Source organism: Bidens hawaiensis, unplaced genomic scaffold (genome assembly GCF_021521415.1).
Source record: "Bidens hawaiensis isolate Kalapana, Puna unplaced genomic scaffold, B.hawaiensis_p1.1 tig00011510_1, whole genome shotgun sequence".
Taxonomy (NCBI): domain Eukaryota; kingdom Viridiplantae; phylum Streptophyta; class Magnoliopsida; order Asterales; family Asteraceae; genus Bidens; species Bidens hawaiensis.
The window spans coordinates 80146-92685 of record NW_027491901.1 but is presented as its reverse complement, the minus strand read 5'-3'; the positions used below and the strand labels follow the sequence as shown (position 1 = coordinate 92685).

At 35.8% G+C, this 12540-nt stretch overlaps 3 protein-coding genes across 3 annotated transcripts; 1 reads left to right on the top strand and 2 right to left on the bottom strand.

The window, feature by feature from the left end:
• The first annotated feature begins 1057 nt into the window (after positions 1-1057).
• On the top strand, positions 1058-3416 carry LOC143538181 (transcription factor bHLH144-like). Its single transcript, XM_077031788.1, has 3 exons — positions 1058-1185; positions 1281-1431; positions 2458-3416. Exon 3 carries the CDS (start codon positions 2743-2745, stop codon positions 3379-3381), a length of 639 nt encoding a protein of 212 aa, XP_076887903.1. The 5' UTR covers positions 1058-1185; positions 1281-1431; positions 2458-2742; the 3' UTR covers positions 3382-3416.
• A 1114-nt stretch (positions 3417-4530) lies between these two features.
• Positions 4531-5535, bottom strand: LOC143538205 (glucan endo-1,3-beta-glucosidase-like). The gene is made up of 4 exons (XM_077031809.1): positions 5478-5535; positions 5335-5375; positions 4726-4960; positions 4531-4647 (listed from the first exon to the last, which is right to left on the bottom strand). Exons 1-4 carry the CDS (start codon positions 5533-5535, stop codon positions 4613-4615), a joined length of 369 nt encoding a protein of 122 aa, XP_076887924.1. The 3' UTR covers positions 4531-4612.
• A 4335-nt stretch (positions 5536-9870) lies between these two features.
• LOC143538180 (chlorophyll a-b binding protein 21, chloroplastic-like) lies at positions 9871-10764 on the bottom strand. The gene has a single exon (XM_077031787.1). The coding sequence runs from the start codon at positions 10762-10764 to the stop codon at positions 9970-9972; it is 795 nt and encodes a 264-aa protein (XP_076887902.1). The 3' UTR covers positions 9871-9969.
• Between the last annotated feature and the right edge of the window lie 1776 nt (positions 10765-12540).

Below are 12540 nucleotides of genomic sequence, written 5' to 3'. Positions count from 1 at the left end.
AAAAACCAGAAAACCGAAAAACGAACGGTTTGCATATTCAAATAACCGATTACTTCGGTTTCGGTTTGGGTTTCGCCTTATAACCAAACCGAACCGAACCGTGCTCAGCCCTAATAACCGTACTATGTTATTGTCTGTTTTGACCGGGACATATCACAATTGTCTAACGGATTTAAAATACGTCATGATTGGAAAGATATCCATATCCTTGTAAAAAATGTTTCGTTCTCTTTCCCAACCTATGCGAAATATTACAATCCACCTCAATTAAGAGACCCAACATCGGGACCCGGCACCACAGGTCCAGCCCGACCCTAAACAATTTTTAACATTTAACATTAGAGCTGGTTGTCTTTACTTTAGAGATTAAAATTTAAGATTTGGTCACTTTGTCAAACCCAGTGGGACCCACTTGTCCTCACGCATGCTCTCCAAATCCCAATCCAACGGTGACTTTTTCCACCCCCACCGCAATACGCGTAAAGCGTCCTTTCATCCAACGGCCCATATTCACTCCCTCCTCACTATCTCCAACAAACCACAACCTTCCAGTCTTCACTTCTCCATCTACATCTTTGATTTGTCATAACAACACGTTTCAGATCTCTTCATTCAGGTTAATCTTAATCTGTAGTTTACTTGTTTGTTTCGATTTCGTCTTATGTTTCATAATATTCTCATGATTTGTTTGAATTTTAATATGTTTGAGTTCTAGATCGGTGATAAAAAGCTCATTTAGTTATCGAGTATTTTTAAGTTTTAACTCTTTGCACTTTTATGTATTAATTTCACATGGCATAACCGAGCTTTGGCTAGTTTAAGGTACTACACATTAGCTCGTTTATGACTTTACTCAAAATATATAAAAGTAATTAAAAGTGATAAATAATGAACGAGCCTAGTCCGAGCCGAGCTCTAGCATTGAAAAATGACTCGTGAGCTAGCTAGGGCTAGAGGTAAGTCAAAACAAGCGGAGCTCGGGCTTGGGTACACCTTTATCCTTGATCTAAGATAAATAATACACGAAATCACGTGTTTTATGTTGTCCATGTGGTTTTGAACTAATCATGATCTTGTTTGTGTTGTTTAAGGTTGAGGTGTTTGGATCAATCTATCACATGGGTTGGATTTTGAAAAAGTGTTTGGTGGTGTTCTTTCGCGTCATTGTGTAACAATATTTGTTTGGTAAGATGCAACCAATGAATCTTTGTTTTGTGTTTCGATATGTTTGTGGTTTCACAATGTGCTAATTGCAAATTTTGTGCTTCACAATGTGCTAGGTGAAGATAATTTGCTTTCTTTAGTCTTGGGGGAGGACTGAGAATGTTCATTGGTGTTGCGCAAAATATAATTCGGGATTTGGAAGAAGTTGGGAAGATTAAAATGAGTGCTGGGATCATTGCTTACTATAATTTGATGCAAGTTTGTCAGGTAAGTTCTTATGTTGGTTCTTTTATTTATTCTTTACTAGCTTTTGAACCCGTGTATTACACGGGCTTTGTCAGATGATAAAGATAAATAAGATCTGCTATTTCAGTTGTGATTCTCAAAATACTTATGAATTAGTTTAATGTAGGCTTAATAGAAAAAACAAACAGGGTTAAGGAAAAGTACTAAAATAGCATGATTTTGGAAACATCAGGTGTTAATTTGCAAGAAATTTAAAAAAAGTTCTAAAGTTGTGTAGTCAGTCAAACCTTAGGTATGAAAATGACGCTTGATTCAATAATTAATATAATCCACACTATGTTATAACCCATTTGACAAAATGGTTTTGATCCATGACCCACGAATGAATAGCTAGAATGAATGAGATGAGAGATTAGGAATTACGTGAAATGTGGGCTTGACACCTAAGCTTCAACATTTTCTTTTATTAATATTGTAAGATAAGATTTCAATTATTTGAATGAGTAAACTACAAATTCCATCATATATGTATATACCGCATTGTGCGATAGGTTCTTAATGTTTACTGACTACACTAAGCATCCCTAATGTAATCAGTTTATTACAAACTACATTACCCTCATGTGCAACTCACATGCCTGTATTTAACGAAAAAATAACGATTGTTAGTGTGAATGATGTAATTTGTAACAAAATGATTACATTAGGGATGTCTGGTGTAACTAGTAAACATTAAGGACCTAACGTGCAATGGGATATGTACATAAAAGGATGACATTTGTGATGTAAACGGGTTTAAATACATTTTTTTTGTCTATAAAAAAAAACTAGCTGAAAGTCCTTTGTGTATATTAAGGCTAGCATACAATGTCTTAAATTATTTTGATTACTTAAATTAGATTGTTATCATTCTTACATAGTTTTTTTGTAGTCATATTTAATACATTATATGTATAAAATTGGACAAATTGAAAACAATGTTCTATAATTATTAGAAATTTTGGATATTTCAGTTAATTATTCTTTCGTATACTGTTTTGCTTACAGGCTGAATATTTCCGTCAGTTGCTTAAACCCATTACGTAGTCTGTTAACTAGCAGTTGTCACCTCACTTATTATTAGATTACTAGACGGTAAATATAATTGTCCGTTGGCTTCCCACTTCTGGTAGTTACTGATAATTTGAACTATAAAGTATAAACAGTACACGAAAACATGGAAATAACTTAAGAGCAGCATTTGCTCATTCATTGACTTTATATAAATATTTTTTATAATTTAAATTTTAATCACACCCCGAAAGCACGCATTTGTTGGAGCCCACATCTCAAATGCATAGTGACCGACACCCGTTTCTCCAAAATAAAAAATTCCCACTTCTCGATCAAGTGGGCAGTGGAAACATCCGGAATCCACCTATTGGGTCAGCACTCTTCAGTCAACATGTTGACTTTCAACCCTCGAGGATTTGCCCGAGAAATTTCGTCATCTTTGATCGGACCGATAACCGCAGTCAATTTATGTACTATCCTGCCATGGCTCCCAAATTTGATCACTCTAGCGTGATTGTGCGAAATGACGAAAATGCCCCTAAAGAAGCTCACTCGGTTATGAAAGAAAATTCAGCGGATATTGACTTTTTATTGAGTTTCGAAGAGGACGAATGTGAAGACGAGGAGGTTAGTACTGCACGAACGACACACAGAAATGATGATAATGATACTGCAGATTCTTGTTCGTTGAAGAACTTGAAGAAAACGAAGCTCGGCTTATGCTCATTCTCTCACAAGTCACACGGTAGTTGTGAAGGAAAGCGCGATAAAATAAGGAAAATGGTGAATTATTTACGGGGAATTGTGCCGGGTGGGAACAGGATGAGTACGGTTGCAGTTATTGATGAGGTCGTCAAGTATCTTAACTCGGTTAAAGTAGAACTGCAGAAAGTGGGTGTCGAGAATTTGAAGGATTGAAGATGCAGTGCCATAAAGATTTGAATAATAATATTTAATAAGTTGATGCTTGTTGTCATTTGAATGTTCATGTTTTTACTTGGTATGAACAATATATTGATGTGTTATTACACTGATTGATGGTTTGTTAATTAGATAAACGTGGCGGATATCTAATATGCTTAATAAACATGTGTTTGGGTTGACCTGTTTTAACTGTTTAATGAACTGAACTGTCTTCGGATAGACTTGGATAGGTTAACCAATTATATAGCACATTTGGTAAGTGGCTTAAAGGTGTCATGTTTGGGTTCAATGATTCAGCCTAACAAGTCGATATTATCCACATGATGCATAATGCCATTCGAAGAGCCATTCGTGAAATCCCATTAATTTCTAACCAGTGGTGTATGCGAGTCAACTGTGTTGGGTTTGATTTCTTTGATCTCTGTTCAATTAACGAGAGCATGTTTAGTTGACTTGTTTCGTTAACATATCGATTTGTCAATCCATCTATTACTTGTTTAACCTATTTGATGTTTATTACAATTTTCCAGTCTGCTCTACATGTTTAATAGAAGGGTTAAAGAAAAATGTGGAAGGGGCGTGCATGGGGTTGAATCCGAACCCGACGAAATGTGTAGAAAGTCAAAAGCAAAGACCCGATCTTCATCTTTCCAGGATGATTCGGTCTTGTGTCGGGAATAACTGAATATTAACTTTTTGGCTAAATGTTTCACATTTTGGCTTTTACCAAGACCAAACCTGGACCGGATAGAACCTGAATTCACCCCTGAAGGTTAGACCGAGAATTGAACCGAATATGTTAAATCAACTGGATCTTGGGTATTTGGGTTCCTTGGTCCAACCCGAATCTTGATCAGCCCTACTGGGTCACACCTAGTGGGAAGCATTGGGTTTTGATATCTTTAATATGAATAAAAAATATACTAGTATTCAACCTGTCAGTCTGAAACGATTCACACCCATAGATGTATGCATAAAGCATCTCATCCAAAGAGCAAGCCTATGTCATGAAAATCCCATGAGTTTGCCCTTGATGGTGGTTAGTCAACAAAGAACCAATGACACAAATCGTAGGTATACTTATACTTATACCCTCATCAAATCCATTCATAAATTACAAAATTCTATCAGAAACAAACATAATTTTTTTTAACTATAATCCTTAAACCTCACAAACGAAATCATCAAAGCGCGTAACATGAACCAGACGCGCAACAGGTAATCTCTACTGCTTAAACGAGTATTTGCAATCACCATAACCTGCACATAACCGAAAAAACAACACAATCATTAACCAAAATCATCAAAACAGGTTCAATCATGAAAAGAGTAACATACTCGGGTCGGTTACAGCAATGATTCCAGACCCCTTAAAGTCGCAATTCCAATAATTTCTTCCATAAGTCTGGTAGTAAAGATTCATAACAACCGAAGCTCTGTTGACGAGCTTTTGCGGCTCAAAACACGTGCCTCCTGGCCGAATAATTTTACAGTTGATATATGTGCACGCATACGCGATATTGTTTTGTAGTTCTTCATCGGATGTTGACGGCTTCGCTATACACCAAGCTCCCTAAAATAGTCATTTTATTCGTCAAAAAACCAAAAGAAGCAAACAAAAGTACGGATATAAATTATATAATCTCACCCATAACAGTAAGCTATTGGTAGGGTCTTTTTATGAGTTTGATGGGAAAAGGCCTTATTTTAATATTTTTTTAACAGTGTACAAAGAGGCTGCTTAGACTAAGACGCTCGGCTCAACAAAATATTAAATCTTTTTCTTACTTTCTTTTTTTCCACGATTACATGTTTTGGATGCATTCATCTAACAATTTGTAAAAAACAACAAAAACTATAGCAAATTGAAGAAGACCAGCATTTCCGATCGTCCTTATGAAAAAATTTCTGGGCCGTCACTGTTTTATGCATAATTATGAATTGTACCTGCCCGGGTGCTTGTCCTTTGGCGATCTTCAACATACCACCTGAAAATTAAAAATAAAATAACTAACGCGATGATCATAGTGATAATAACCAAAAAGCAACTGATTTAATTAAGAAAATGATATTATTAATGGAACAGGTACCAGAGATGAAGAAGAAGAAGAAGATGAGGGTGAGGAAACGAGGAGTAACGGTGTTCATGGCGGTTTCCGGCAGCGGTTACTGGAATGCAATTGGATGTTATGCTATGGTTGAATATATTTTGTACACTGAACTTATTTTATATGTGAATAATAATCGGGTGTGTTGAATATTTGTAATTAAAGTGGACGTAACGTCGACTTTTCGAATATTATGCTCCGTCTGTTATTCGTCCGTGAATAAATATATATATATATATATTTAAAAATATATATATTATTTTACGTGATTAATTATTTTTTTTAAGAATTTCAGTATCAAGTCTTGTAGGCAGCATTTTCGTTTTTCTTAATGATTGACGAATGAAGTCTGATTATGCGGGGTAACTCAATAGAAAAGGCGATCTCATACGTCACGATTGCAGGCAGCACTGGGTAGTCCAAGATCACCATTTCCCGACGTTCGAAGACACACTACGATAAAATCCGGTTAAAATCAGATTCGAACTTAAGACTTTACGAAATTCATCCCAAATCTTCAATTCCCTCCGATACCATTAATTAGAGCTGATTATGTAATATTGTGTACTGTTCTTTTCAAAGTCTAGCCATTGCTAAGGTTGGTTATAAATAATTAAATATTAATAAAAGTGGCCGTGAAGAAAAAAACTTATGAAGTGGTGAACTTTACTTTAAAATATAGCTATTCTTTTATTTGACCAAGTTTTTAAATATTTATAAAAGCTAAACATGTCCATTTTTTTTTACAAAATTGGAGTACTTAAATTGTAATAAAATATATTTTGTGTGTTATTGCTATTAATTTTCGAAACAGATATGGTAAGGTTTTTAATGTATGTGATGTTTTTTTTTCTAACTTTGTATGAAAAGTATTATAAAAGATACGGATATTTAAGAGCATGCTCAATCATATAATGCACTTTTACATATTATTGGATATAAGATTATTAAAGTAGTGGAAGAGATTACGTGTTTCTTGTAATTTTCAGCATATTGTCGGTTTAAATTCATAAGAGTACTTGTGGGGCGTCAGGGATTGGCCTGGTGCTGCAACGTTCATCACGGATACCACTACGGTGGGGTGCGAGCGAACGGCGCATGCTAGCTCGTGGCCGCTAGCTAGTGATGAGTGGAAGGAATGGATTAAATGTTTTGGGATGTTATTGGATCACCCATCACAACAGGCTCAAGTGAGGGGGACACGAGTGTCAAGTAGCATAAAAAACCTTCACGAACAAAAATTTACACCAACTCAACCAATCTATTTGTCTATTTTTTGACCTATTCTTATATCAAAGATAACCGAGCGACTTTATCCCCAGTTATGTATTCGATCCTGACCTCTTGGCCTTCAAAAATCCTCTCATTTCTTGCCTTCAAAATTCTCTATCCTATGAAACGCTTCATTCCCGACTACAACAAGCTCAATAGAATTATAAAGTTAAAGTAAACCAGAATCCATATATAGAAGGAACTTTACACCAACAATTAATGTGATCCTTTATATGGATATAAAATAAATTCTTTATGATTATATTGTCGTTATTGCTATACAGTAAAAATTAATACCTGGCAACCATTAATAATTTCTTTCAGTCGTTAAGAAATGACGATTATGGAAGTTATTGTTTTTTATTTCTTTTTTTCTTTTAAATGAGATGTCTTAGTTCAAGTTTCACTTCAGACAAAAAAAAATAATAATAATAATAATAATAATATAGGGGACTCAAGTTAGGCCGGAGGTTTACTCAAACATAAATGGGTTTCTACCTGAGGGTGGAATGAACATTATCCGAATTCCTCGTTAAAAAAAAATAAAAATAATTGTGAAAGTTATTGTAAACAATAAGCATATTAAAATAAGATATTGGCAATGAAAGATTTGAGTTAAGCTTTATACAAAGGTTGCCAATTCGAATCCTGAGCCCACCCTTGTTTTCGTCCCACCGTGTGTTACGTCAAGAGAAATCTGCTATTGTGGTGGCACAACGACTGTCAAGTGGCAGTTGGCGGTATGGTTTCCCAAGGGAACACTCAAGCCAAACTCGGAAGCCAGCGTTGGTCCGATTGAGACAACATAGTCTAGCTAGAGCGGGACATCGGGGCTCTTCAAATTTAGATAGTGCGGTAGCATAAATAAAAGAAAGTCGCCGTTTTAAAAAAATATAAAATAAAATAAAGGAGTAAAAAATAAGATAAAATCTATTAATATTTTTGGCAACTTTTCAAAGAAAGTTATTAATGATATGGTTTACTGTAAGTTGCTATTAATATAATAAATAAATCATTTAATGTCAATAAATGAAAATAAGTAACTTTGATAGAACGGTTTTTCAATTTTTATTATTATTTTTTTATTTTCTAATCGGAAGATATGCACCAATGCACTATCAACCAACGAGAATCGTAGGTGCTTTTTTAAAGATTATTCTAGAAAAACTAGTGAAATCAACATGTTAATATGAGGCATTTGTTACGTGAGAATAATGTGCTTATTACCAAAGGTTATGTTTTGGGTATGTAATAGTGATGCTTAAATTTTAAATTAATGAAATTTTGATTTCTATTTTCAAAAGAAAGTGTTTGATTGGTGTTATGCTATGATCCAACATGGTATTTTGTATGATACGAAATGTTCTATAAGCATGAGAGTTAGAATACATTTTTTTTCAAATCCTTTCTAGTAGTTATATGTTTATAAATAATTTATAAGACAAAAATCTCAATTTCAAGCAAAATAAAATTTGTTTTGCTATTTAAAATTAAATTAATAGTCATACAATTTTTAACTAAGAAAGAACAAAAGCCAATACTAACTAAGAAAGAACAAAAGCCAATACTTTTAATCAACAAAGTATATCTTATATATATCTTATATGTATTACTTGCATGCCATATAAGAAAAAAAACGTTTTTATAGGTTATGTCACTTTTTTTTTCAGATTTAAAACGAGAAAGAAAAAATTGTTAAGAACTTTTATAAGAAATAATAGAAAGTATATTGATTTTTTATTGTATTTGTCCAAAAATATATAACTTGATATGGTTTATTCAAGAGTAGAGACAACTAAGGACCTCTCAAAAAAAAAAAAAGTTTATTCAAGAGTAGAGACACTAAGGACCTCTCAAAAAACAAAAAAAAAAAACAAAATGAGGAAGAGAAGAAACATATAAACTTTTTAAGTAAACAATATGAATAGTCCAAAGAGTTTTTAAATAGGGATGGCAAAAATCCCCGAATCCGACGGGGAAACCCGAAAACCGGCTTATTTCGGGTCGGGTCGGGTTTTGTTTTTTCGGTTTCGGGTCGGGTTTCGGAGATTGTTTCGGGGATTGTTTCGGGTTCGGGTTCGGGTTCGGGTTCAGGTACCCCCGCCCCGACCCGCCCCGATATAATATATAAATATAAATATAAATAATATATATATATATATATATTAAAAACCTAAACCTACTCAATCTCAATCTTTCATCCAGACTACCACCGCAGCCACACCATCCACTCAAATACTCAATCGCCGATTCGCCGTCTGCAGACTCCGCCACATCCAGACTCCGCCACCGAGGAAAGCCTAACAAGGAACTGAAGGAAGGAAAGTGACTGATTAGGTTACCTACATCCAGACTCCGCCACCGCCAGTCCGCCCCCGATTCACTCAATCGCCGTCTGCACCACCATCACCATCCACTCAATCAGTCAATCGCCGTCTGCACTGCACCACCGGACCTGATTTCCCAATTTCGGGTCGGGTCGGATCGGTTTCGGGTTTTCGGGTTCGGGGACGGGGCGGGTCGGGGGGGTACAAAAAACCAAACGGGGAATCCCCGAATTAAACCCGACGGGTAATGGGGCGGGTACGGGGATGGTTTTTGGTTTCGGGTTCGGGTTCGGGTTAAGCAAAACCCGCCCCAAACCCGCCCCGTTGCCATTCCTATTTTTAAAGGCTACATTGCGACAAGGAATTAATTAAAGATAAACTATTTACTTAACTGTTAATAATGATAATAATAATAATAATAAAGATAAGAAATAAGCTTCCTTCATCGTTCGAACCCGACCCAAAACGCAGGTTTTATCTTGCCTGAGTTACGATAAAGGGTTCTGATTTTGTGGTGGCGCAACTGGTGTAAATGGCATCAGGAGAGAAGGTTGCTTCGAGCACGTGGGGAGGACCGAAAAACCAGAGGTTATGTCCCAAGGAGAAACTCGCTGGGTTCCAAACTGATGTCAGCTTGCGACCACCCAGTCATACCGTAGATTTTCATCGTTCTAAAAATAAATGTTATTAATTTTTTATTTGTATGTACAAAAGAAAAAATGGAGAAAACGTTAATAGAAGATTCAAAGAATCAATTTTCTCAAAAAACAAATATGCTCAAAACTTAACCATACAATATTTAAAATTTGTTCACAAATAAATATGCATCATATGTATTTGAAACTTAACACTCTTCACATATATACATATTAACTTCACTTTCCGGGGACAAAATTTGTGGCATACGACCAAGCATTGTTGGCAACAGGGTCCGCAAGGTGGTCTGCCAGGTTCTCCAATGGTCCCTTTCCGGTCACAATGGCTTGAACAAAGAACCCAAACATCGAAAACATGACTAGCCGACCATTCTTTAACTCCTTTACCTTAAGCTCAGCAAAGGCCTCTGGGTCGTCAGCAAGACCCAACGGGTCAAAGCTACCGCCAGGGTAAAGTGGGTCTACAACCTCACCAAGTGGCCCACCAGCAATTCTGTAACCCTCAACAGCACCCATTAAGATGACTTGTGTAGCCCAAATGGCTAATATGCTCTGTGCATGAATCAAACTTGGGTTGCCCAAGTAGTCAAACCCACCCTCGCTGAAGATTTGGGCTCCAGCCTTGAACCAGACCGCCTCACCGAACTTCACACCGTTTCTAGCTAGAAGCTCTGGGAACACACATCCCAGAGCTCCAAGCATAGCCCACCTGCTGTGGATCACTTCAAGCTCACGGTTCTTGGCAAAGGTTTCAGGGTCAGCTGAAAGCCCAGCAGTGTCCCAACCGTAGTCACCAGAGAATTCACCAGTAAGGTAGCTTGGAGGCTCACCAGAGAATGGACCCAAGTACTTAACACGTTCAGGGCCGTACCAGGGGCTTCCAGATGCAACCTGCTTGACTGCAGCCTTCCTCATGGAAACCCGACCAGTTCCGAAAAGCTCAGAACCAGATGGAGCGACTTTCACTGCCTGTCCAGCAAAAGCAGATGAGAGCGCCATGGTTGAGGTAGCCATGGAATATATATATACTTAATGTGTTAGTAGGAGACTTGGTTGAAGTTATGAAATTGCGTGATTTCAAAGACTATATTTATAATGATGATTTTGGTTAGATGAGTTATCGTGTATAATCTTTTAATATTTTCTGATTGGCTAAAAAAGATTCTAGTTTTGTTTGTGGATTTCTCCAGGTGGAAGTGTTGTGTTCCACAAGCCTTTGAAATTTGGCAATGGACAAAGGCTGCCATTTTGTTTTTATAACAACGGATTTGAGCCTCCCATGCTTTCACATTGGTTATAAAATATAATCGACATTTCATTTGCTTTACTTATTATAATTCATTTAATATATCCAAATGAATAAAACTCTATTTTTATTGATAACACTATTAACCAATTTCCTTTGGAGCTCATAAAGAATAAAAACCAACTAAAGTGAAACAAGCCTTCCTCTTTGCCATGGTTTGTCATTTACATGGTCGATGGTGGTGGTGGTGGTAGGGATGGCAATCGAACCTGAACTCGACAAGCAATGGTACAAGTTTTTGCGTATTGAGTCGTGTGTGGAATTAGTTTTAAATATTTCTATGGGTATGTAGGTGAAACCCAAGCAGATTAACTAATATATGCACACCCCTTTACAATGGCCAGACTGATAAAATTTTCTTTGTTATTTAATTTTCTTTTGTTCTTGGTACAAAAAATCTAATAATTCAGTAACTTTTAGTTCTTATATTTCTAATTTTGTAGAGTGAAAAAATAATATATATAAACTAAAATAGTAAGAAATCATTTTGAGAATTCGAGTGTGTAACTTTTAACAAAGTAAGAAGTATACTCAATACTAAATGGGTAATTAATGGTCACATACCCATATTGGTTCAGAAATAGGACACAACTTTACAATAGTGCATGAGACTAGGATTACCAATATCTATCCCTAATCCGTCTTACCGTCCTTAGAAGGGAGTCGGTAGTGCGACAATCACCAACATTTCCGCTAAAGTCGTTTTATCATTTGATCTAGAGCGAAATTTTTTTTTTTTTGGGGGGGGAGGGGGGGCTGTCCAAACAAGCTTCTTTCATGCTATTTTTTAAAATAAAAAATTAGCCAGATTCCATCACTATTATGTGTTGTTAAATACCAAGGGATTGCCACTGTAAAGATGGTATTTCTCATTGATTTTGTAGAATAACCAATTACATAATATATACATCAAAATCTCTTAACAAAATAGAGAAGTCAAAGGACTAAAAAAATTTGTTACAACAACACAATCTAATCCATAATTGAAACATTATCGTTTATAGCCACCATAAATACACTCCCATCAAAGATGCAACTTATTTGTTTAGTAGTAACATCAACCTAACCCGAGACACATAATATGTTGTAGTCTGAGCACAACCCTTAAATGCATTTATCCGGATGTGTCAAACGGGTTGACCAGCTAGTTGGCGTGTAACAATCAAGTTTTAATCATGTTAAATGGTTTGATGAGTTGTAAAAATGGGTTTAAAAGGGCAAAATTAGTTAGCGGGCTGGCCTTTTAATTAGATGTGTTAAACATGTTAACCGAAATACAACTCGTTTAATTAAACAAGTCAACTACAATACAACCCGGTATTTAAATGGGTCATCCTAAATTTATCCTGATATTTTTCTTACCGTTTTACATTAGAATTTTATTTTGCTTTTATGATCATTAACTTCAAGTGCTAAAGTATCTAAAATGTTCAAGAAACGATTCAAAATATATAAAAGAAAAAAAGAAATCAACAAAAGCAGGC

Excerpts from the sequence above, each read along its gene's own strand:
- LOC143538181 (XM_077031788.1), top strand. The coding sequence starts at position 2,743 with ATGCATAGTGACCGACACCCGTTTCTCCAAAATAAAAAATTCCCACTT.
- LOC143538205 (XM_077031809.1), bottom strand. The coding sequence starts at position 5,535 with ATGAACACCGTTACTCCTCGTTTCCTCACCCTCATCTTCTTCTTCTTC. Across the intron at positions 5,376-5,477 it reads CTTCTTCTTCTTCATCTCTG|GTGGTATGTTGAAGATCGCC; the intron begins GTACCTGTTCCA and ends TTTAATTTTCAG. Across the intron at positions 4,961-5,334 it reads AAGGACAAGCACCCGGGCAG|GGAGCTTGGTGTATAGCGAA; the intron begins GTACAATTCATA and ends TGACTATTTTAG.
- LOC143538180 (XM_077031787.1), bottom strand. The coding sequence starts at position 10,764 with ATGGCTACCTCAACCATGGCGCTCTCATCTGCTTTTGCTGGACAGGCA.